Source organism: Cladophialophora bantiana (assembly GCF_000835475.1).
Source record: "Cladophialophora bantiana CBS 173.52 unplaced genomic scaffold supercont1.17, whole genome shotgun sequence".
Lineage (NCBI taxonomy): Eukaryota > Fungi > Ascomycota > Eurotiomycetes > Chaetothyriales > Herpotrichiellaceae > Cladophialophora > Cladophialophora bantiana.
The window spans coordinates 178956-202665 of NW_015971591.1; the positions used below are offsets into that span (position 1 = coordinate 178956).

A 23710-nucleotide genomic window follows, 5' to 3' on the forward strand; every position below is an offset into this window, starting at 1 on the left:
ATGCCTCAGAGACAGCCGGTAGGACCGAGAGCTCCCAAGGATGACTTCATGAGGGCTCTGGGCTTAAGCACCACCGATCCTCGCCACGAAGGGTATTATCGGGCTATGAGAGTATGTTAGAGTTGGACGGGGGAAACATCCCATGCTAGAAAAGCGTCAACAGCTGATCAGGCGACAGGACGAGGCAATTGCCGTGTATAGCAAACTGAACTCGGATCGATCGAGTCTGATAGACGAGAAACGAAACGACACATCTACAACGCCTCCCTTCTTTTGGCATCATATACGCCTCGACCGCCGGCGGCAAGCAATCATTGACACCTGGCAACAAGCAAAGCCTGGCACCATTCAACGAACGCTTTTCGATCAAGGCGCGACCACGGGCGAGCACGCTCCCAATTGGGTGACATTGTGGCTTTTGTACAGCGTCTTTCGGTCTCGGGATATTCGCAACAACCGCAACCGTCGAGCTGGTGAAGGAGGTAGTAGCGGAGGTAAGGACGGTCCTCCTTCTCTTGACGGACTGGACGCTGAGTCGTTTGTGATGATACAGGCCAGAGCTCGAGTTCCAACGATTCACAAATATTCGATCCTGCCCGGGACAAATATGTGAGTCGCTGAAGGGATGGATCGGCGGGAAGACTCTTGTAATTCTGTACGACTCTTAGTTTGGTTCCATGGCAGGCTGTTGGGCAGATATTAATGGCGTTTTAATCTTCGTCGTCTCCATCGTCCTTGTTCTTCTTCGACTTGCTCTTGCCCCCGTTTTGGCGTTCTTCTCTCAATGCCTTGACAACAGCTTCGTCGTGCTCGTCCTTTCTTTCGTCCCATTCCACATCATACTCAGAAGCCACCGCCTTGATTTCCCTTCTGAGAGCATTTGCCTCCTCGGTCAGAGTTTCCCACTTCTGCGGGTCGAAGCCCTTGAGCTCGTACAAACGGCTCTGCCGACGACTGATGGTGAGGTTCATCGCCGAACGATACGACACCTCGCGATTGTGGTACAAAAACCACATATAACCGCCGATAATTGATCCCATTCCGACGAGATAGGTCACGGGCTCCATGACATCCCATCCGAGATCTGTTTCGAACGTCAAACGGTATACCACGTACCAGTATCCAATCAACACCCCGCATCCGCCGAGGGCGATCCTCTGTCCACTTTTGTGAGCGGCCACATCGCATTCGTGCTTGATAGCAGCCAAATCGGCAATCTTCTTCGAGATCCTGCGAAGCCTTTGTCGAAGATAGAAAGTTCTGTCGTTGAAGGACGGCACGGCGACTTTGATTGTCCTCGGATTGCCTTCAATTTCGACTTCAAATTCTTTTGCTCTGGCCGCGTCCCTGATGAAATCACCAATCTCGGTGGAGGCACTCCATCTGACGAACTCGCCCGAGTCTTCACCCGTCCCTTCTCTGCCAGCTCCGCTGTAGCTTTGGACACCACCCTCTCCGAGAGCGCTCTTCTGTTGATCCCGTTCTTCCTCTTCTGGCGTCTGGTTCTTGGGCATGATCTCATCGCCTTCAGCCTCCATCGCGCGAAAGGATATCACCGGTAACCGTTTGTCTCCCGTTTCAGTTTCAACGCTAGGTAGTTCGGCTTGGATCAACCTTTCGAGGTAAGATAGTGGTTGTTGTGGGTGTACAAGGAGAGCAAGGGGAGCAATATTTTTCCTGTCGTCATTGTGATCGGACGTAGTCAAGGGCAGAACAAGTTTGAGCAGTCTCGAAGGGGTGGTGAGCAGCTTCCCTACAGTCTCGTTAGAGCTCTTGCGACCGACCGCAAAGAACTACGTACCTTTAGTCATGGCCCCCGCAGAGCGTTGTCGTCGCACAGGAGGCTCTTCCGCTCCTTGACGATGCCATGGTGTCCGCTGTTGCTTTTCTCCATTGTCCGTCAGAACACTATCGAATTCTGAAAGAGCATCATCGACCCCCTGTTGATTGAGATCCTTTGCCTTCTGTTCGTGAGAAATGCTTCTGCAGCAATATGAAGTGAAAGCGGCCGGGTCCAGGGGTGGTAGTCTCGTGGGCGTGAGGTATTGAGGTCGACAAAAAGCAGCGGGTCGAATATTGGGCGCGAGATGGGCATGGGTCAATGGTTTAACCAACCCGAGTCGCCGAAGAGTCAATACGACCCGCATTGTTGACGCCTCTCTCAACGGCTACAAAGGTCACCGAAGCAAAACCACCATATCGGCGGACTGCTGGTGTGCACTCCGGTGATTTGGTATTGAGCAAGACGGGTGCAGTTCGTTCGTGAGCTAGAAACAAGAACAAATGCAGCTTCGAGATTCCAAGGATTGCAGCATGATGATCAACAGGGCAAAAAAGCAAGGCGACGTCATGACTCGTGAAGCTTCCAACGCAGGCGTCAGCCACAGCCGGAACAGTTGTGGCCCAATTGGCAATCAACCGTGAGGCACCTCAGCGCCCGCCTGGGAGGCTGCCCAGTGGCTTGGGCAGCCCTGGGCAGCCTACTGGCCCGAATACCTCCCGACAGCTTGGTACACCAACAAAGCTCAGAGTACCAACGAGGAGTAGGTAATACCTAACTCGCTAAACAATTCATCAATCCTTGTGAACTAGATTTCAAGCGCCAAGTTCTGAGCTAAGCTTCTTTGACCTGCCCAGCGGTAGCAACAAGTCACCGGATGCTTGCTCCCTCGCTCACTTGGTCGCTTGGAGGCCCGCTGGTGGCTGGCTTTCTCCTTTCCCATCCTTTCACCCTCGTCTTTTCCTTGTCTTCCTTCCCTTTCCGCCGATCCTCAACATTCCGTCCTGTCCTGTTCGCTAGCAAGAACTCCTCGGCGACTCTACCGAGATCAGACGAAAGAGCGGGCTACTTAGCCCCAACAGGGACACCCAGGAATCCCCCTGTCGAGTTCCCACGTTTTGGACCTTCGTGAAGAAAGAAGTAAATAAATGATTTGCTATTCTAAGATCTAGCATCAAGAGCATTCACACATCCTTCCGAGCTAAACAACTTGGATCAAGGGGAGGATGTTGTTCTCGAGAAGCACTCCACCCAACTCTTCAAGCCGCTATGCTTCAAAAAACAAGGCTCAGAGAACCACACAGTTGCCTGCTAAACTCTTTATCTAACCACGGCCAACCGTCACAGAAAATGCGAAGTCGTGTCATCATCATGAATCATGAGGTAGAAAAAAAAATAATAATAATAATGGACGATTGAGCTCCTCCGCCAAACGTCATGGTCTCGTGAGTCGTAAGGGTCGTACACAGCATCTGAAACGAGCTGATTGAGGACATTATCCGAGAGACAGGGCATGGTGAACTTTTCAGGGTCGTCGCCAGATGCCTAGTACCGTGGCATGGCTCGTCTGCTATATTGGCCGGCGTCCGAGGAATAGACCGCTCGACGAGATGGAGGCGTGCGCAACGGGCTCGAGAGGCGAGACTCGCTCCAATCAGGGCTGCTTCCTCCACTTCGGCTTCCAGCGCTGTCAGAGTCGCCATAGCGACACTCCATTCGAGTCGTGTCCGTTCCGCTCCTACGGCTGTGACGACCGGAGCCAACAGGCACTGGATTGCCCTGTATTACACCCCCGTGGGCAAATCCAGTCGGGTACATGCCATCGTTGGCAGAGAAGTTTCGGCAAATGTTGAAGGCGATCAATGCAGCATTCTCTTTGGCCGAACTCTCCGAAGAATGATACGTAGGAGTTTGGTATTCGCGGTTGTTCACCCTGACAACGCAGCGATACCCAGAGGGACTATAGGATATTTGGTAAGCAGGCTCGGGCCATCGCCGGCGCTGACATAGACCTGAGGAAGAGCCGTCAGTGTCTGAGACCAGAAGAGAATGGGCAAGCGTCGAGCAAAGATGAGCGTCAAGAAGTCCACAATCGAAAAGGAATCCAGGAGAGTTTCCAATGGTCGTGTATTGGGACACATCTGCAAGGCTGGCCGACCCCTGAGCGACCAAGAGAGCGTGGAGTGAATCTCAACAGGTCAACATGATGAGGCACTCAACCCAGGAACAAGTGTGCAAGCCAGGTATCGAAACCAAACTGGAAGAACGAGGCGTTGAATGAGACATACTGGCCAGGTAGACGGTGTGTAGCATGTCTGCTTCAATTTGGGGTTCCTTTGGGTACTTGGAAGCCCGATATACCGTGCATCCAATTGTTGAACAAGAAGGAAAAAACCACCAAACGAGTCAGACGGTTGACAACGAACAAGAACTTATCAACCAGTGTCACCTCTCGCAAAGATGTCGCCTGGCTTGAGGTACGGCGGGATTTCGTAGGGCAAAGGTTGTCAGGTAGCAGCAAAAACTGATGGCATCGACATTGCTGGGCCTTTTACAGGTGAACCATGGTGGCATTCCCGCATATTTCATGCTTGGATAACAGGAGAACCCTGCACTGACAGCAAAGCAAGCGCGAAAACAGCGGCATTGCGTGGGGCATGCAAAGAGATTCCACAGTGGCCAAACGGCCTCGAGTGAGCGGCTGGGTATTGGTCCATCTTGGGGAGGATAACATTTTCATGCTCTTCTGCCATCGTAATGTGTTGATGTGTTGGCATGCTCTGCAGCCAGTTAACGGAACCTTGATGTCGGGGCCATTCTTAGCATGATTCCTCTTGTCTGGGGCTCCTGCAGATCCAGATACAGGGCTTGATTGGCGACAAGCTGCCTTGACGATTCCCCGCGCACACCGTCGAATGAAAAAGTGGCCCATATACCAGAGGTGCTCGTGGCTTGTCATGGCCTTTCGGCTCTGACTTGCTTCTCCGCTTACATGCGTGACCGGTGAGGCTTGCAGAAGAACAGCTTTTGCGAGCCGACTTGGATCCGGGGAGTAGATCTTTCTTCTGGGCCTTCACTAGAGATCTTCCATTGACGCAATCAGCGTTATGCAGAGACAGCTGGCAGGTGGGGAATGGTGCTCTGACGATGCCGGGCCTTAATTTCGGTTGGGTCGTCTGCCCGCGGTACTAAAAGCCACCAGAAAACCGTTAACGAAACGCTCAAAGAAGCCGAGTACATATTTCGTAGCAATATCTTTGATAGGCAGGTTAGGCGCCAAGGGAAGGTTGCAACCCAAGCGGAAAATCTTCCTATGCTGAAAAGTCAAAACTCTGATGTGCGCAATTAGATCAACCTGATCGAAAACTGTGCATCTTGCCACCACCTCGCTCTTATGCCATTCACACTTGCGTCCCGTTTCAACTCGATGGCGAACATGGTTAGGCAAGTCGACGAAAGTGTGTGCTGCTGTGGATCATGGGTCGCACTCGACTCACAGAGCTCCTCTGCATGAATGCGTTGTCAGTAATAATGCAGGTTCCCAGATAGCCAGAGCAGAGCAGACAAGTTGTCGGGCAAACTCGCACCAGAGCTCGACATGATGTCTCATGACCGTCTTCCCGGACCATCTGGGCAATTGAGACGTACCAGCCTTTAACTTCCTGATTTAAGCGAGCGACAACCTGAATATAAGACGATGAGTTCTTAAATGTTTCGATGACAGACGATCAGAGAGACCTTGATGCGGCTGAAGGGTGGTCCAGACGGTCCAGGCACATCTATGTGAAAGGACCTGAGTAGAACAGCATCAGAGTTCCCAACATGCCGGGAGAAGCTTCGTTCGAATCTGCAGGCAAGGCAGGTCCTGCAACAGCAAACGTAGCTGACCTACCCTGGTTGTTGACTGCATGAACCGGAGCTATCCCCTCACTAAAGCCTGTCCAGCGCGGGTGGGCCTGCATTGGGTGGTAGTGACGATGCTAAGCATCCAACAATGATGATGAGTTCATGGTCAAATAGTTGACAAAAGGTCTCGCGACTGGAGTGGAAATGCCACAGATTCCGTCGACTAATGAATCGAGAACCGCGAAGCAGTAGAAGTAGGAAGACGAAGGAGAGAGTCAGAATTCAAAAGAATGATTCGAGTTTTGAGACTGAGCTGCTTGCTTCCATGGCTTCGCCGCATGTGGCGCCCCCAGGTCATACTAGAGTTTAATAACAACGGGATATCGGGTGCAGGTATGGCAGGCAATAATGCAGAGAGAGTGTGTATTTCCAGGGTTCCCCCTTGGTACCCTGTGCATTGACTTCAGCACTGTTGGATTGCGTTATTCTGCGCCTTGCACGTCAAGGGGGCGCGCCAACGACCACTCGCGCATGGCCATTGCGGCTTCGTGGGGAATGACAAAGACTGGATGAACCTCCCTAACACCAGCACCTGTTCCGAAGGTTTTACCAGCACCACACTCACTAGGGATTTCCGCTTTCGAGGATTGCCAGGTAAAGGCCGAACCAAATGAGTCGTCGCCGTCCGAGGTTCCGTACGAGTGGGAATGTTCGACGATACTAAGTCCAGAGAGGTTGTAGCAAGTGTGGTACGAGTCCGGCCTCCTGTGAAGTTCAATCAGTATATCTCGAGGCCCACTCTGGGGTGACTAACTTTGATGGTTTGTCCCTAAGTCCACCACCCTTTGCCTGGCAGCAGCACAGAATATATCTTGCCAGACCTTCACTGCTGTACAAATTCTCGCTCACGTTCCTTGTCTTGTCACCAGCTGAATCTCGAGGACCGCTCACCGCCGCTTGCGCCAAAGGCCAACAACCTCCCAGCCAATGGCTGTAGCAACCATCAACCAGTTTATTTGTCCGGCCAGCAAACCCACCTTCTGGAGCATATTGCCGGGAGGAAAGCCACCAGATCAGGGCGTCGACGTCCAAAAACTTGGGGATTGCTTCGTGCGGCGGACCATATAGGCACAGACAAGCGAGTGCACAAAAGGCGTAGGACCCGTGCGCTTCGCCTCCTGGTGACGCTGCAACCCCGCCTTCGTAGGTCTGGCAACGCGAGAGGTATTCTCCAAGACCATCCTTGAAAGTCTCGATACCCGCATCCCTAGCTGGAGAATCGGGTGGAAGCGAAAGGGGAAGGTTAAGGAGTGAAATGGCAATCAAGGCACAGAGAGCTCCTCGAGTGTCTTCCTCGCCTCCTTCGCATATCTGAAAGCCTCCATCTGCTTGCTTGAGCCGGCCAAGCCAATGCCACATCTTTTCGCGATCCACAAGTGAGTAAGCCTCTTCGCCGCCGACCAAGGCAAGACTCAGCAGCGCTGCATATGTTCCAGCCTGATGAGCATCTTGTCCGAAGCCACCCCCGATGCCACCGTTGGGGTTTTGCATGGAATAAAATGTTTTCACGACCCTGTTAGCATGATCAGCCCCACCTAATTGTCACACAGGCACAGCATGAAAGGTTAGAGAAGAGTCAGGGAGCAAATGCAGCAGTTTTGTTACCTTGCACGAAATACGGAGACGTCTTCCCCGAGCATATAAAGACCCACCAACGCCCAGTAGACCATCCAAGGACGACTGGCATCGATGCCGACAAAAGGCGCGGGATATTCATCCAAGCTCTGTTTTAGGAATCCAATATGCGCCTCTCTTTCTAAGCAAGGCAATCCAAACTCATTGAAATCGAACGGACCTCGGCTGGGATCGTTGATGCCATTGAGGAGTGGTAAGCACTCATTGACGGTCTCGTTTTGGACGGTGGATGTTTCCGTCTCCAACGTGTCTAGCAATGGCGGCGGTTGCCGGAAGTACGGGGGTATTTGATAGTTGGCATTGTCCATGGTGGCCATTGTACCGTGTGAGGCAGGTTCAAAGCTGTGGAAAGTAGAATGGCTCGTCTCTGGAGAGGTGGGAGGTTGAGATTTTTCCTTCAGCACACATACCAGGCCAGAGATATGGCGCCACGCTGGATCTTGATATTGTTCTCAAATTCCCTGAACGTTTGTTGCAATGTGGAGCAGGTCACCGTAACCGGCGCAGTGGGCTGATGTCTTGAACAGCTGAACTGGAGTCGAGACGAGTCGTTGGCCACAGATAATACTTAACGGCAAAGATCTTGTCCTCATTGGAGGCTCATTCATGTCGTTTTATCTCACCTTGACACGGAGATGGAGATGGAGATGTTATCGTACGCTTTGATTGCGGGGTAATTGTCAACAAAGGGTCAAGGCCAAGTCAAAAGCAGTTGTACTTGCCTGACCTACCAAGTATTGCCTACATACTTAGTAGGCTACGAGGGGACCGTGCTTAGCGCTTGCCCGCATTTGAGCAAATATGTGTACGTGTGCGTGTGAAATAGTACCTACCTAGGGAGGTAGATATATGGTATATTTTTGATTTATAGATCCACTGGCCCCAACATTGAGGCACCTACTTTATCCCTCGTTAAAGAACATTCCTCGATTCGGAGCCACAGCAGCGGATAATGCTGTAAATCATCCTCCTTTCGCTCTGGAAGTATGTGAAGCAATATAGCAGGGGTATGCCAGCTTGGCCAAGTCTTGGAGAGCCACTGACCTGGAGCTCAATCAGTGGAAGAGCACACGGGTGCTGCAGACACGGCCGGTGACTGGTTAGGTCTCGCGGATACGGTCCGACAATGCTCCCGCAAGTCATTGTGTGGGTACACCGTCACCATCATAGTGCCGCGCTGGGTTGAGGCAGCGATACCCTCCATGTCTCGAGACCTGAAACGTCGGTCTGTCACCAACATTGCCCTTGAATGGAACTTGACATGTCTGGGAAACTCGTGCTGTTTGGGATCGCCAGCTGGAAGTCGCGTTGCTGTCTAGCAGCAGCAATAGCCTGGTGGCTAGGCGCAGGCGGTCTCAGAAGTCTACACCGCTCTTCGAAGGGGGGAATTACCGGAACACCCTCTCACATTGTTCAGCTTGCGGCCCTTGACATGCTGTTATCTGGAGTTCCCGTGTACCAGGGGGATACATGAACTGCAAATGCAGCAAGGTCGACGGCAAGGCTGGATGGTGAAATAACACATGGGTGCAGAGATGAATAATAACAAGCTCATTAACAAAGGACCGCGAGGCGCAGCACAGATCTCGTTCCCTCACAGGCGAAAGGTTCACACTGCAAGAGATGATGGCTTGGGACGAAAAGACTTGCCATTGCAGGACTAGTGGTCAGCACCGTTCCACGATTACTTGCGTTAGTGGTGAGCTTGACTGGGCCATTGCGACATTTCTATGGTGGACTGCCACCGACTGCGGGTGCTCGTGCTGGTTGCCGTAAGACCGGTTTTGCCGTTTGCAGCAGTGCGCAAGAGACCGGCTCTGCGCGTTCCAGGCGCTTGACCCTCCCTAAGTAGGGATCTCGCACAGTTGTCGAGCGCCACTAAAGCGTTGCGTTTAGAGGCAGGGACGTGAAAAACTAGCGAGGGACATTGTAATGAGCGGCAAATACAACAATAAAAAAAATTTGTGAGAAAGGGTGACAAGGCGCGGGCTAGACATCAAGAATCTCAGATGAATTGCGTTAAAGCATCCTTCTCGTGTTGCTGTGCCGTGTCAGTGGTTGAGTGAGTTTCTTGCGAGATGGTGGATGGCAAACAGGGCGCAGCCACCAAAGGTCCCAGCATGTTGGATATGGGTTCAGAATGGTGATAATTAATTCCTCACACCTCTTTCCAGTAAACAGAGAAGCCTTTCCCTTTGCCTTTCTCTTTCCCGTCTCCTGACTCCTGCATTCTGTCTTTTGCTCTTCTCTGTGCTAATATCTGCTATCTACTCTTCAACACGAAATACCTACTCCTGGGAGATCCACGGAAGAAGACGGGCGTCGGCGCTACTGCTAATCCGGTACCCAAGTACTGGTCCTTGTACAAATCAGCGACAGCCAAGTGAAGACCAGTGGTGCAAGGACCGCCGGAAACCCACCTAACCAGCCAGCTAACTGCTACCGTTCTCGCCTCCTCTTATTTTCTCGGTTTGGGAGAACTCAACAAAAGGTACCTTCGTACCGAGTACCTCGTACGTACCTGAGAGTAGGGACGGAGTCCTTGGGTGTTTCTATCACCTCACCTCTGCCTCACTCAATCGCTCACTACCCACGCGCCCTCTCTCCTAAGACAGCCTGACTGACTAACTGACAGCCAGAACTCATACACCTTCCTCTCTCACTCCAAATACCATCAACATCACACTCACTCCTAGTTGGCCCACGGACGAACCCAGTGCTGGCCCCGATCCTCTCGCCGAACTCCGTTAGGCCACAAAGAATGGGGCTGTGAGCTGATTTCATCCAGATCAGCCAGTCACTCGGCATCGGCAAGTCGGACGACACTTATCGCTTGGTTGCTGTTCAGCATTGGGGGCTTTCATCCTGCAGGCCGCCTTTGCGATCTTTGGGACCTTTGGCTCGCTTTGGGGTTCTGACCACTGACCACTCGGTACTGATCACTGGCCCAACTGATCCATCATCCTACGAACCACTGGCATCGCACAAAGCGCAGTCAAGCGCAGTCCACCGAGCCACCACCCACCAACACCCACAACGCCAGCTGCCACTCTGCTCCTCTCCTTCCACTCTCTGCTGTGTGCTCCCCGCCCAATTCGACGATCCGCAAAACCCTGCATGCACTGCTCACCGCCTCTTCCTCCTCTCTCTCGCCCTCACACCTGACGCCCGCCTCCCAAGTCGACCTCGTCTTGAGCGGTCACTCTCTGTAACTCTTGTCTTCAGTTTCCTTCCTCCTTGCCTTTTTCTCGACACAGCTCATTCTGCTCTTGCTTCACAAGGCCCGTGAGAGAGAAAGAGAATCAACCAGTCTGTCCTCGATACGCCTTGTCCTCCAGATCCCGCATATCTTATCCCACGAGGCTGACCGTCTGACACATCTTCCCAAACATGGCGGGCAGCGTCGCCCTGACCAGTGAAGACCTTGCCTACGATCTCGATTCAAGAGGTGCCTCCTTCTTCCGAGACCATGCCTGGCCTATACCAATCGACCAAGTAGCTGCTACTCGACCAGACCCCAGGAGGAACATTTCTCCCATCCAGACCAACAGTCATGGCCTGCGCCAGACCACGATGGCAGAACATCCCATGATGGATACTTGGAGGTTCCAGCAGCAACAGCAACATCAGCACCAACACCCGCAGCACCAGCACCATCAACAAACCCAGGCACAGCAGTCCAGTCTCGACTATGCAAACCAGCAACAACAGTACGATTTGCATTATGATGCCCAGTTCCACGGCATTCCTTTACATCATTCCCAGATGACCATGATGCCCGTGTCGCAGGCTCCTTTGGCACCCGGCTTGTCGCTTGAAGCCTCTTACCTACCGCTCGAGTCGGGCATTGAAGGCATGCCACAGAATTGGGCCGAACTCCAGAGCGAGTTGATCAGCTATACCACGACGGATGTCGGGCTTGCCGTTTCACCATATCAGCACATGACGAGCTCTCCAACCGGGTCTCACCTCGAAGTCCTCTCGCAACCCAGCTCTTGTGACGAACACGGATGGACAATGGTTGAGCCTCGAAGCTCCTTTGAGTACGAACGACAATTTTTCGTTGATCCCAATCAAACCGTGCACAATAGAACTTTGTCCGAATCGTCATATTCAGACCTTGAGCAGCAAAGTCATGGCACATTCATGTCTAATCTCGACATGGGTGCTTCCCAAGCAGTCTACTCCCCGACCACTTTGTCAGACAGCGACTTTGAATACACAGGACATACTCATCGCCTGTCAATAGACCACGGTTCAGCTCCGCCTATGAGCGTCAACCCCTCGGCGCTCGTGCGTCCCATCCCCATCCCCTCGGCCAAGTCATCCGCACCGTCGATACGATCCCCCGGTTCCCAAGGCTCCGCCAGCTCCCCTGGCCGCAAGCCTTCCAGAAAAAGTCCGATAGCGGCCAAGTCGACCGACAAGGTCATGAAGAAGTCATCACCCGGTGGAAAGGCCGAAGGGGAGAAGAGGGTCGGACGAAGAAAGGGACCGCTCCGACCTGAGCAACGAAAACAAGCTAGTGAGATTCGGAAGTTGAGGGCCTGTTTGAGATGCAAGTTCTTGAAGAAGACATGCGACAAAGGAGAACCTTGTGCTGGATGCCAACCATCGCACGCCCGCCTGTGGCAAGTCCCTTGCACTCGCATCGACATCAAGGAGATTGGCTACTTTTTGAAGGATTGGAAGTTCGACTACGAGAGACACATTTCGCTCGGCTTCTCTGTGGGTAACATCAAGGGTTTCTCCGACACGGAGAAGACGCTGTTCATCACTCACGGCTACGGCCATATGCTCCCGGTGACCGCTCGAGAAGTCTACGTCAGGGATGAGACATGTTTGAAGATGGACTGGATCGAGGCCAACTCATTTGCGCCTGACGGCTACGAAGTATCGACGGCTAAACTCTCGGCTGGCATGGAAGGCATCTCGACAACCATGCTGAGTGATTACCTCGACCGACACATTGACGGGACCGGCACATTTGAGAAGTTTGTGGACGACTACTTTGAGGGAACACCCTTCCTCTCACAAATGCTCAAGACGGCGTTCCGCTTCTACTTCAAGACCGGATCGAAAATCATCAAGAAGGCGTTGAAGCTGATGCTGGCCTACAACCTGACCCTGCATATTACCATGGTCGAGGGTGTACCCAGTGAAGAGTCTTTTGTCGGCAAGATCGAGGAACAGACTTCTAAATTCTTCGGCAAGACGATGGCTCCGGTCATGATCAACTTCCAGATCAAGTGTGCCATGGCCGACATGTGGCGTGAATTGCACAAGGATGTTCTGGAAGAATTGTCTAGTCTGTACTCGAGCGTGTACAGTGGGGACAAGCTCAAAAACTGGCCCACCATCTTCATCCTCGCATCAGTATTGCTGGCGGTGTGGGAGTGCATGCAGTTTGACTGCCACTACCGTGTACCCGACAACGCGGCCGTGGAGAAGTTCTGCAACGACATGGAAACTACCCCCGTCGGTGTCGTGGTTGGCCTTTTCCAGGCCATCTCTCAAAAGCTCCCGTCGTTCCTTGAATGGGACACCTCCAAGCACCATGCACTCTTGGCATCCAACATGGATGTGTGCAACACCATGAGCGAAGTCCGCGAACATGTTACGAGATATGGTGAGTTGATGCCCCCTTGACTTTTTTATTGGTGCGTAGAACTGACTCGGTGTGCAGAAAACTACTTACGAGGTCGACCGAACGCGCGGTTCGACCGTAAAGACTTTGATTCGTTGTCGAACAAGTTCCTTGCCAAACTTGTGATTCGAGCGAATTAGATCTATGATGTATTTACGGCTTATGATGAGAAAGTCCTGTCGTTGCAGATCTCACGAGATATTTGACGTCTCCCACGATACCATGCGATGCTTCTTGATATTTTTCCACGCGAACCGGATGGACGATTGATGAACGACCACGGCGTTATGACGACGAACTCACTCACTAGCATGAATCTAGCCTCGATCTATTTTTTCTTTCTTTTTTTGCCCCCCGATATATATTTTTGTATCGAAAACGTTGGTCTTTTGGAAGGAGGACTGGGTTGAGGAAACACGGCCGCGGGGAGAGGCGGTGGGATTTCATTTGGAAGCATGAACAAGGACGGCGTTGTGCATGCAATGAGCGTTCCAAAGCGATGTCCTGCACCGTCTTGACCAATTATCATACTTGGCGAGGCTATTGGGCGGGAATGCACCGTTCAAGCAATTTACATAGACCGCAACGAAAAAAAAGAGAGAGGGGTCCTCACGGCAAACTGTCGGCAATTATCACTAGCATGGTCATGTTTGTTGAGAGATATGAGATGTATGGGAATGTCGAACATGAGGTGACAAATGGGTATCATCCATTCGTCAACCGAGACGATGCAAGAGGGAGCTCTTTTCCTCTGGACAGTTTGGGTAGAAAAGTATCTAGTGCTCGGTACTTATACGAGTGTTTTTCACTTGTGGCTCTTTTGCTTCTCCAGTAGTAAAGGTGTTTTTTACAATAGCTATGATAGCCCAGTCTAGGAATGGATGGGCGATCTAACAAGGAGGTCCAATAGAGTGTTGGCGGCCGCTATTCGCGCACCAAGGGGCTGGGAAGCATTCCGTATTGAGTAGTTGTAGGCAAGGCATTGGAAGATTCTATGCACCCAAGTGTTTGTTGGTGCTGGGTCTAGCTGGGTCTAACTTGCCCGCCGGAACCTTGATCCGAAGCTGGCCTGACGTATCAAGCCTGTATGTAGTAGTATCGCAGCCGGAACGGTCTCTCGTTATTTTAATGGCACCAAGAAATCCGACGGCCTTGGAAACTGAGAACAAGGAAAGTACCAGAAACATCGCCATCACCATCGCCATCTACATTTACCCAACATCTGGTTTTCCCGAAGATGGGCCTCAATTAAGCCGAACGTGTCCTCGCACATGCTCGCAACTCTCACTTCTGTGTCACCCCTGTTCGCCTTGCACAACTACCGTAACTCCTTGACGACTTCAAAGTTTGCATTGCGCCCCTCGACGACCTTGCATTTGAACCCTCCCACCCAGGGAATAAACCAGAAACTATTACGATCTATACACAACTCACCACTAAACCCCAAGTCTCGTCCTCGTGGAAGTTGAAGAAAACGCAATGAGCAGCCAAATCACCGCGGACTAGCTGATACGGATCACGCCTTCCTCGATTCATCTGTCTGCACCTGCATCGCGACTGCATTTTGACTGGCTTCCCGAAAAGCATTGGGCAGGAATTCACCCCTCGACAGCAAATGCAGTGAATCAATCCATCGACTTGTCAAAGTTCAGATCGTTTCCTTCTTCATCGCTCCTTTTCTACACATCACCGCCACCATCACCGCCACCATCTCCCCACCACCGACTACAGTCTGGAAAATCTCAAGGTTCACTGCAAGGTGCGTGGATTCGCTGCTGCCACCATCGACCCCGCCCTCACCTATCCTTCACCAGCAGCCTCTTTGTTTTGACGCTGTATCCATCCCTTCCGCCCACCCCTTGCCATCTGACCATCTCCCAGGATTGGTCTGAGTCAGCTCTCGATAGGATACCGTCCTGGACTCTAACAGACACTTGATTTATCCCACGGCAAACATGCCATCCGCAACCGACAGCCCTCCCAAGGTGGAATCACGACTTCTCTTAGTCTCGAACCGTCTTCCAATCACCATCAAGCGTTCCCCCGAAGGGAAATATGACTACTCCATGTCGTCCGGAGGCCTCGTCACGGGTCTCAGTGGCCTGGCAAAGAGTACCACCTTTCAATGGTATGGCTGGCCAGGCCTGGAGGTCCCTCAAGAAGAGGTCGGTGATGTGGTCAAGCGCCTCAAAGACGAATTTAATGCTATCCCCGTTTTCGTGGACGACGAATTGGCCGATAGACATTACAATGGCTTTTCAAGTACGAGTCTCTAGTATCCTCAATTGCAATTTGCAGTTCAAGCTGACAGCTATAGATTCCATTATGTGGCCGCTCTTTCATTACCATCCTGGTGAAATCACCTTCGACGAGTCTGCTTGGAATGCCTACACCGAGGTCAATCGCCTTTTTGCCCGGGCCATTGCTAGTGAAGTCGAGGATGGCGATCTTGTCTGGGTGCACGACTATCACCTGATGCTGTTGCCCCAGATGCTTCGCGAAGAGATTGGGTCCACCAAGTCCAATGTCAAGATCGGCTTCTTTTTACATACCCCCTTCCCGTCGAGCGAGATCTACAGAATTCTGCCCGTTCGAAACGAGATCCTGTTGGGAGTTCTTCACTGCGATCTGATTGGCTTTCACACCTACGACTATGCCCGGCATTTCCTCAGTAGCTGCTCACGAATCTTAAATCTCACAACAACACCCAATGGGGTCGAGTTTGAAGGCAAGATTGTCACAGTTGGTGCGTTCCCGATCGGCATCGACCCGGAAAAATTCACCGAAGGCTTGAAGAAGGAGAAGGTTCAAAAGCGGATTGCGGTGCTGGAGGAGAAGTTCAGGGGTGTCAAGTTGATTGTCGGCGTAGATCGTCTCGACTACATCAAAGGTGTTCCTCAGAAGCTTCATGCTCTCGAGGTCTTCCTAACAGATCACCCGGAATGGATTGGCAAGGTTGTCTTGGTTCAAGTCGCTGTGCCCAGCAGGCAAGACGTTGAGGAGTATCAGAATCTTCGAGCTGTTGTCAACGAATTGGTGGGACGAATAAACGGCAAATTCGGTAAGTTCCCCCTCGTTTTCCAACTTTCCTCTAGACTTTGGTTAACTGACAAGCCCAGGCACTATCGAATTCATGCCCATCCACTTCATGCACAAATCGGTCAACTTTGATGAGTTGATCGCACTTTACGCCGTTTCAGACGTGTGTCTCGTTTCCTCGACGCGAGACGGCATGAACCTGGTTTCCTTTGAGTACATAGCCTCACAGGAGCAACGAAAAGGGGTTCTTATTCTGTCCGAATTTGCCGGTGCCGCACAGAGCTTGAACGGCAGTATCTTGGTGAACCCCTGGAACACCGAGGAGTTGGCAGGTGCCATTCAGGAAGCCGTGACCATGAGTCCAGAACACCGCGCCATTAACTATGCCAAGCTGCATAAGTATGTCTTCAAGTATACCAGGTAAGTCATGTAACCCCTCCACGAAACTTTGCTCTGGAAACTTGTCTAACGACCGTTGCAAGTGCGTTCTGGGGACAATCTTTTGTGGCCGAGTTGACTAGAATATCCGCACAAGGCGAGAAGAAGCTGAAGCTACGACGAGCCTCCCTGATAAAATCGCCTTCTCAGCAGCCGCCTTCTGATCCCAGAGATGGCGATTCAGGAACGAGGCAACCCCCTTCACGGCCTGTGACAACTGCGAGCCCAGAGGTTGAAATTGATGGCGTGCAAGCATCAAGGAATGTCGATGGCGAGGCTGCAGATGAAATTCCGAAGGATAACAAGTCGATGACAATGTAAATCAAAGGGACATCGGCCACCAATCTGATCCGAAACCACACGAGGTCACGCGGCGGAACTCCTTGACTTGGGCTTTTCTGTTGCATAATTTACAGTCATGAAGTATTACTATTAGACGGGTCCAGGGGGCAAAGCAACAAAGAAAGACAGGCAAAGGCGCGAGGAACAATAGATAGGCACTCATTTCATGATCACGAGAATTTATGCTTGCAGAGGCCATATCCGACCGAGCTCGCATTTGCGGCTATAGATTAGTCGTCGGATTTATGATGGAGCCAAAGGGTGCATCTTCACCGTCCCTTGTTAATTTTGTACTTTTCCGAAACAGATCTCTATATGGGTTGTTGTCGACGACCATGGCGCTCGGATTTCTTTGAAATAGCTCCCTGGTCTTCCCCCGAGTCTGGTTGAACTATATAACTACATGGCTACACACGAAGCCAGGAGGCCACCCTCGGTTTTTTCGATCTTTGCCTTTTACGCCGGCACCGGGCTCGCTGCCGACTCCTGTCTCTCTTTCACTGCCCCTGCTTTCGCTCGGCTTTTCTTGCTGGTACTGGTGCTGGTGGTACTGGCGCTGGCGCTGGCACCTTTGCCATCCCGTCTCCCCTTCTGCCTCAGTGCTGGCTTCTTCATCTCGCCCTCGGTGCCGAGCCACCTGCCCTTGTCGCTCCCGACGGTCCGCGGCTGTCTCTGCTCGAGGGGCACGCCAAACGGGCTGATAACCTCACGCACAATGTACCGCACACCCTGTTCCTTGACCACCCCGTTGCGGTCGCGCGGCCGGTGTCTCTTGACCACCACCTGTCCGCGGCGGTCGCGCTCTTCCCTCATCGACGGCGGAAACGCGCCGAACCTGATCACGTCCCCCTCCAGCAGCAGGTTGTGCGGGTCGTGGACCAGGCTGTGCGTCGGGCGTGTGTAGTGTTTCTGGAAATGCGCGTGCCACACCTGGATCTGGCGCGTCACCCGCACTGTCTTTTGCATCGTCCCCACCCTGGACACGGTCCCCACCAGCGTAGGCGACGTAGATAAGAAGGCGGCATCCCGAGCAGCGATTTCGTGTGAGGAGGAAGGGTAGATCAGCGAGGGCTCCCACGACGACGATGACGAAGTTGTGGTTTTCTCATTTTGGGACGAGGGCGGTGGAGGGGACGGTGATTGTGACGAGCGTTGAGGGACAGAGGTAGAAGACGATCCTTTCGACTCAGGATCCGTCGATGCGCGTGAGAGTATGCTCGGGGCAATGTTTGATCCGTCATCGCTTGATTTGCCCAGGATCATCGAGGCGTCGAGTCCCTCCGAAGACGCCGCCGGCGGAATGTCAGTGATAGGTTGTGCTCGGTGTAGGAGACATGTTGAAGAGAACGCTCGTTGCTTCTGCTGCTGTACAGGGACCTTGCGGCATCGCGACGAAAGATGGCGATTCGTTCCTCGACTGGCGACCAGTGACGGTGCTGTCGACTGCGTCCGCAGGAAGTGCAGCAGGCTCTGCGGCGCAGTAGGTCTTGCCCTACCGGCGCAGGCGCAGGCACAGGCACGCGCGAACGTCACCGCAGACGACGGGCTCATTATAGCTGACTCCCTGACTGATTAGCTGCCTGGGCAACCACCGAGCCTTCCTGCGTTCGTCTGCTCGTTCGTTCTTGCGTGGGTGGGTGGGTGCGTTCGTGCGTTCACCGGCGTCAAAGAGATGATCGGGGGTGCATTAGGGAGAACGGCAATTGGAAAACGGAAAGCCAGTGGCCCCGATGCTGTTGTTTTTCAGGGTTGTACGGCGTAGAACGGTTGGTAAAAGAGCTCCTCGATGCTGGAACATGTCCATTGTCCAAAATTTTAGCGTGCATTGGATTCGGGGCTCCAGTCGGTGGAGCTGCAGGCAGCCTTGCTCAGCCTCGCTTAAGCCTTGTGGCACTGAGCAGTGAAATCATAGCCGAGTCTTGCTTTCATAAACGAAATTCGACAACAAGGCGCGTTACTGGATTGTATCTCCGATGGCTAATCCTACAATGTTTTGCTTTTAGCTGTCGAGGGAACCTTTCCCATCGGCCGTCTACCTCTGCTGCCTCGAAACGCCATCCCCTAGCCGTCCCACACAAGTGTGATCATGGATGACTATGCCGCCCAAACATCCTTGCCGACACCTTCTATCCAGTGGCCTAAATCGTTGACATTATTATCCCACTCCTTCAGCCGCTGCCTCATGCCCTCGATTTGGCTTCGTTCCAGTACTTTGGGCTGTACCCAGTTGATCCTCGCAATCTGGGCTACCTGGTCAATCTTTCCTCGCAAAAGCCCCAAGCTGAGGGCCTTCATGATCAAGTGCTCAATCTCATCGGGCTTGACATTCGTCTCTTGACTGATGGTCTTGAAAGTCATTGCACGGTCATGTGGAGGCCGCTTGAATACCAGCTCTGTCAACGCCGCCAAGTTGATCTTCTGCCAGAGGAACAATCGATGCGACTCGAGGGTGGGATCTTTGCTGAGGTTATTGGACATCCGGTCAAATGCAGCGAGATCGCCTCGGTTGAAGGCAAACAGGAGGTCGCGCAGCCATGACTGAGGGTGTGGAGGCTTGAGGACGTCCAGAATAGGATGTAGTAGCAACTCCCCGAAGTTGTAGATTTGGTCCGACACCAATGCAGCAATGGCCAAATTGTATGCTCTGTGCTGTCGTTGCTCAGTATTTAGTTCTGATTCGTCTATACATGCAAGATACAGTAACGAGTTTCGGTAGTAGGATGTGTAGTCGCTCTCGGCTTGGTAATAGTCGGCATTGACTCGGTAGAAGGCAGCGTGAACCACATTCTCCACGAAATCAAATTGATCCAAAGTCTTTTGCGCCTTTTCTAATTGTTCCTTCGTCTTTGCCGCCTCTCCTAGCCTCAGATACACACTGGCCAGCTCGGTGATGGTGTAGACGTGCGCTTCTTCGGAATCTGGTCTAGCAACTCGATCGGCGAGAGTCTTGAGGAACTGGCTTCGTTCAGTGTCATCTGACGGTAATTTAGCATTGAGTTCTCAGTACCGAGCTTAGGGATGTACCCTTGATTTGCGCCGAGGCGCTCAGTCCCAACTTGACGAGTTTGAGCTGGTTGATCTTGTCGGCGAAACTAATGATGAAAGTGTTGTAGATGGGTAGTCTCTGAGCAGTACTCTCTGGATTCGAGAAGTACTCCAAAAGACTGTCCGTCAGTTGATGCCATAGCTTGCGTTCCCAGAGATCTTCGAAAGAGAGAAAGATATGTTGAAGTTCGGTGGGTGCTTCATCTCGTTGTTCTGCGAGGAAATTCGAGATTGCCTCCGGATCGTTTTGCTTTGACATGGTGATGCTAGAGCAGAACGAAGAAAAGATGAGAATTCGAGTCGAATTCGGTTCCGGAATGTGCTGGACCTGTAGAAGACAAGACTGGACAGACAGTGTTGAAAATGGCTGAGTATCCATTAGTTGAGCGGCGCCCGCAGGCAATCGACAAGGCGCGTCAACGAACTAGATCACGTGAGCACGTCTCTTTGTGTTCCATTCCTTCTTGGTACTACACCACAGCGTCCGCTGGGCCCCTTTTCTTTTGAAGATCAGCTAGCACCATCAAACAACATCCTCAAATTTTTGGGCACGCATTCAGATGCCCAGCAACCAGCAGTCACTCAGGGTCATTTGATTCTGGGTGCTATCATCCCTTAATGAGCAATACAACATATCCGACTTCGCGAGGGTTCTTTATTTGCCTTCGATGTTGTCGGCCATGCATGAAATTGGTTTATGAGCCTATCAACAGGAGCACGACTCACTTGGAAGCAGCACTGCTCTTCACTCCGTTTATATTCTGGTTCCGGTGCTTGTGCCTACGTGTTAATGTACAGGTACACTATTTCTTCTTACCAGAGTAGTTGTCACATGACTATCCGGTCACGAGATCATGACTTGGCGATCAAAAGGGTCTCGATCACTGTTACCAACCTACTTTCAGTTTCCCAAAGATTGCTTTTCAAGGTCGGAGGCATAACATACGAGATGCCTCTCGCTGTATGGTTTGACTACTGTTCTCAAAGCCCCTCTGCTTAGCACCTCTCAATGCATTACTGGCCGAGCAGACCATGTACAAGTTTGTTGCTACCGACGCCAATGTGTTCAGCCGGAAACGGAAACACCTGCCACGTGCATGTGCTACTTGCCGGAAGAAGAAAAAACGGTGCAATCATGACGTCGGGCAGGAAGACGTGCAAGATCAACTCTCCCCGAGTCCGGATTATGGAGTAGTGAATGCAGTTCTTGGTGTGTCCCAGCAATCATTCCAACAGCATCTTGATGGGAGACAGTCGCCACCCAGTGGTTCCAGACCTGCGGCGTCAATCGATAAGCATGCAGTTATCGACGACTTGATGGCGGATCATGCAGAGCAAGGCTCTCCTACCGGAGCTGAAAATGTGAACGACGGCCCACCTCTCGATTCAAGATTCATTGGGGACATGAATCCCGAGGGAGTTTTTCTGGCTGCGACGAGTCCAAAAAACGTGAGAGGGATGCCTAATGGGAGCAACATCGGCGTCTGGCTTGCCGCAAAGCTTGGAGACTCGCCAAATCTTCCAGAAAAATTGAAAGCGCCGCCGTCAAGTCTCCTCCACGGATTTACACCTCGTATTCAGAGAATATTCTTGCCCATTCTTGAGGAAGAGTGTTTATCAATTCTACCTCCTGCTGTACACTTCGACGCGTTGTGTGCCCTTTATTTCGAAAAAGTCCACCCTATTCTCCCGATCGTTGACGAGGCCACGTATAGAAGCTTGTCCAGCGACAACCCAGCCCGCATTCTGCTTGGGCAAGGTATGTGTTTGGTTGCATCGATGGATTTTTCTTCAAGAAGGCACCTGGTCATAGCAGATGGTGCTCCGTTAATGTTCAAGGAATTCGGGATTCGCCTACTCGCTGCTATGAGGGTGGCAGTTGAAATTGGCATCGTACTCGATAAGATCATTCTTACGCAAGCGCTCGCGTTGATGTCGCTCTTCGTCGACGGGCCTGAAGGTACCGAAAATTCGTCTCTAATGATTGCGCGGGCAGTTCAGTATGTCTATTCGCTCGGTCTGCATGTTCCCGATCGAGATGGCGAGACTGATATCGAATATGCTCGAACTCTGTTTTGCTGCGTCTGGGCTCTTGACCGGCTAAATGCTGCTTCTCATGGTCGTGCGGTCGCCATGCACGAGAGGGACATCGCACGGTGTTTTCAAGAGTCATTCGCAAAGCAGGCTCCAACTTTCAGGCTCTTCTTACATGTCATTGAATTGCTTGACGGCGTCGTCAAACTATACCGCCCAAGGGCAACACCAAGCGAGTCGTCATTCGACTTTGCTCTGTTCGAGGATCTTATCACAAAATGCTCTGCCACCCAAATTCCTACACACTTGCTGGGTATGTAAAGCTTCGGGGCTGTGTTGTCTTGATAGGGAAACCCTCTGACCTGATTCTTATGCCCAGCAACCATCGAAGTTCTTTATCACGCCGTCGCTATATTGTCTTTTCGTCCCTGTCCGGGTGACAATGGTGCCTTCGGTCCAGGAGCACCGAGGACTCGGCAGATCTTGTCAGCGGAGCGAGCTACAGCTATGGTTGGACACGAATTTCGTGACCAATTAGTCTTGCTCCCGTTTGTCCCTTATGCGGTGTCCTTATCCCTGAGCGTTAATTATCGGGAGCTGCGACGGAGCAAAGTCCCCATGTACCGCTCCCGAGCCCGGAATGCTCTGGAGATGAATTGCCAGATATTGGAGACACTAGGCGAAATATTCTGGTCGGCTGCTGTCATGGCGGACATGGGGAATGTGACTCTTAAAGAACTAGACAGAGTCTATGCGAATGTTGCAGGAACCGGGCTCCGGAAAAGCCAACGACATGGGAATTCCACCGCAAAACAAGGTAAGCGCTGTCTTACACAATTGTTGAGCTACAAAATACATCATGCTAGTAGACACGGCTGTTCCATGTCTAGCATTCTGTCGTCACACTATCTGACAAATCTACAGGACGCGGCAATGATCCCCACTCAGTATCAAGACCAACATATGGTGTCTTAGACTCCAATTCAACTGTTTTCCATGATCCAGGATTCTCCTACTTCAACGAAATGCCAGAGCTGGATCCGTTTGAGATGTTTGATCCAGAATTCGACTTGGACGTCATCGACGCATGTTTGGAAGGCAACCTTGACCTCTCCTTTCCCACAAACCTGCAGTGATCACTTCGCTGTAGTTGGCACTGCCTAACGCTCTGCTACTTCTCTCAATGTCTCTCAAGATAAACGACATCCGCCGTGAACGAGCAGACGGCGCTGGTAGTGGATGTGACTCCATCAGACCCAAGATATACCAACTCTTTTAGCTCATGCGGCTCGCTGTCTGGTCGCTCCGGCCGATTGTCATTCGCTGCGGCAGTTAATACAGGAGGAGCATGAAACGACTCAGAAATGACCATGTCCTTCCAGATATCTTTGTTTTTGTTCCCTTTTTTGGTGCAACAAAATTGGACGTGTCTCAGTGATGATATCGCTAGGGCTCATCAAGATCAGCTGCAGTCCAAGGAATATCTGCGCCTCCACAAGAAAGACCAAATCAACCGTTTAAAACTTTAGCTTGCTAGTCTACTGGAGCCTACATTACTGTCGCACCCCTATGGTTCGACTCCAAACCCTTCGCCAACAGACCTATCGGGCATACTAGGGAGATCTTCCGGGCATTGATTGCGAACTGAAAGGGATTATCGGTCCCGGGCATCGCCACCTCGGGCTTGCTATGCCATGCCATCACTGATGCCAGGACTTCTGTCAGCCTCGATCAAATTGTCGGAATGCATCCTGCATCATCGACAGAAAGGAACACCAAATTCTGGACTCCTTACTCGGCATAATGGGATATGTACCTCATGGCCTCGAGTTGCACTCCAAAGT

General features: G+C 51.9%; 8 protein-coding genes across 8 annotated transcripts; 4 read left to right on the top strand and 4 right to left on the bottom strand.

The window, feature by feature from the left end:
* Nucleotides 1-621, top strand: Z519_10020 (uncharacterized protein; the record flags this gene model as incomplete). Its single annotated transcript, XM_016767739.1, has 3 exons — nt 1-111; nt 179-494; nt 554-621. 3 exons carry the CDS (start codon nt 1-3, stop codon nt 619-621), a joined length of 495 nt encoding a protein of 164 aa, XP_016615837.1.
* An 89-nt stretch (nt 622-710) lies between these two features.
* Z519_10021 (uncharacterized protein) lies at nt 711-2147 on the bottom strand (the record flags this gene model as incomplete). The annotated part of the gene is made up of 2 exons (XM_016767740.1): nt 711-1753; nt 1802-2147. 2 exons carry the CDS (start codon nt 2145-2147, stop codon nt 711-713), a joined length of 1389 nt encoding a protein of 462 aa, XP_016615838.1.
* A 3961-nt stretch (nt 2148-6108) lies between these two features.
* On the bottom strand, nt 6109-7638 carry Z519_10022 (uncharacterized protein; the record flags this gene model as incomplete). The annotated part of the gene is made up of 3 exons (XM_016767741.1): nt 6109-6391; nt 6441-7199; nt 7292-7638. 3 exons carry the CDS (start codon nt 7636-7638, stop codon nt 6109-6111), a joined length of 1389 nt encoding a protein of 462 aa, XP_016615839.1.
* Nucleotides 7639-10711: 3073 nt separating this feature from the next.
* Z519_10023 (uncharacterized protein) lies at nt 10712-13108 on the top strand (the record flags this gene model as incomplete). Its single annotated transcript, XM_016767742.1, has 2 exons — nt 10712-12950; nt 13008-13108. The coding sequence occupies 2 exons, from the start codon at nt 10712-10714 to the stop codon at nt 13106-13108; spliced, it is 2340 nt and encodes a 779-aa protein (XP_016615840.1).
* Nucleotides 13109-14923: 1815 nt separating this feature from the next.
* Nucleotides 14924-16766, top strand: Z519_10024 (alpha,alpha-trehalose-phosphate synthase [UDP-forming]; the record flags this gene model as incomplete). Its single annotated transcript, XM_016767743.1, has 4 exons — nt 14924-15230; nt 15286-16029; nt 16088-16427; nt 16490-16766. The coding sequence occupies 4 exons, from the start codon at nt 14924-14926 to the stop codon at nt 16764-16766; spliced, it is 1668 nt and encodes a 555-aa protein (XP_016615841.1).
* Nucleotides 16767-17243: 477 nt separating this feature from the next.
* Z519_10025 (uncharacterized protein) lies at nt 17244-18050 on the bottom strand (the record flags this gene model as incomplete). The annotated part of the gene is made up of 1 exon (XM_016767744.1): nt 17244-18050. The coding sequence occupies one exon, from the start codon at nt 18048-18050 to the stop codon at nt 17244-17246; it is 807 nt and encodes a 268-aa protein (XP_016615842.1).
* An 831-nt stretch (nt 18051-18881) lies between these two features.
* On the bottom strand, nt 18882-20091 carry Z519_10026 (uncharacterized protein; the record flags this gene model as incomplete). The annotated part of the gene is made up of 2 exons (XM_016767745.1): nt 18882-19762; nt 19812-20091. The coding sequence occupies 2 exons, from the start codon at nt 20089-20091 to the stop codon at nt 18882-18884; spliced, it is 1161 nt and encodes a 386-aa protein (XP_016615843.1).
* A 773-nt stretch (nt 20092-20864) lies between these two features.
* Z519_10027 (uncharacterized protein) lies at nt 20865-23002 on the top strand (the record flags this gene model as incomplete). The annotated part of the gene is made up of 3 exons (XM_016767746.1): nt 20865-22179; nt 22246-22683; nt 22791-23002. 3 exons carry the CDS (start codon nt 20865-20867, stop codon nt 23000-23002), a joined length of 1965 nt encoding a protein of 654 aa, XP_016615844.1.
* Between the last annotated feature and the right edge of the window lie 708 nt (nt 23003-23710).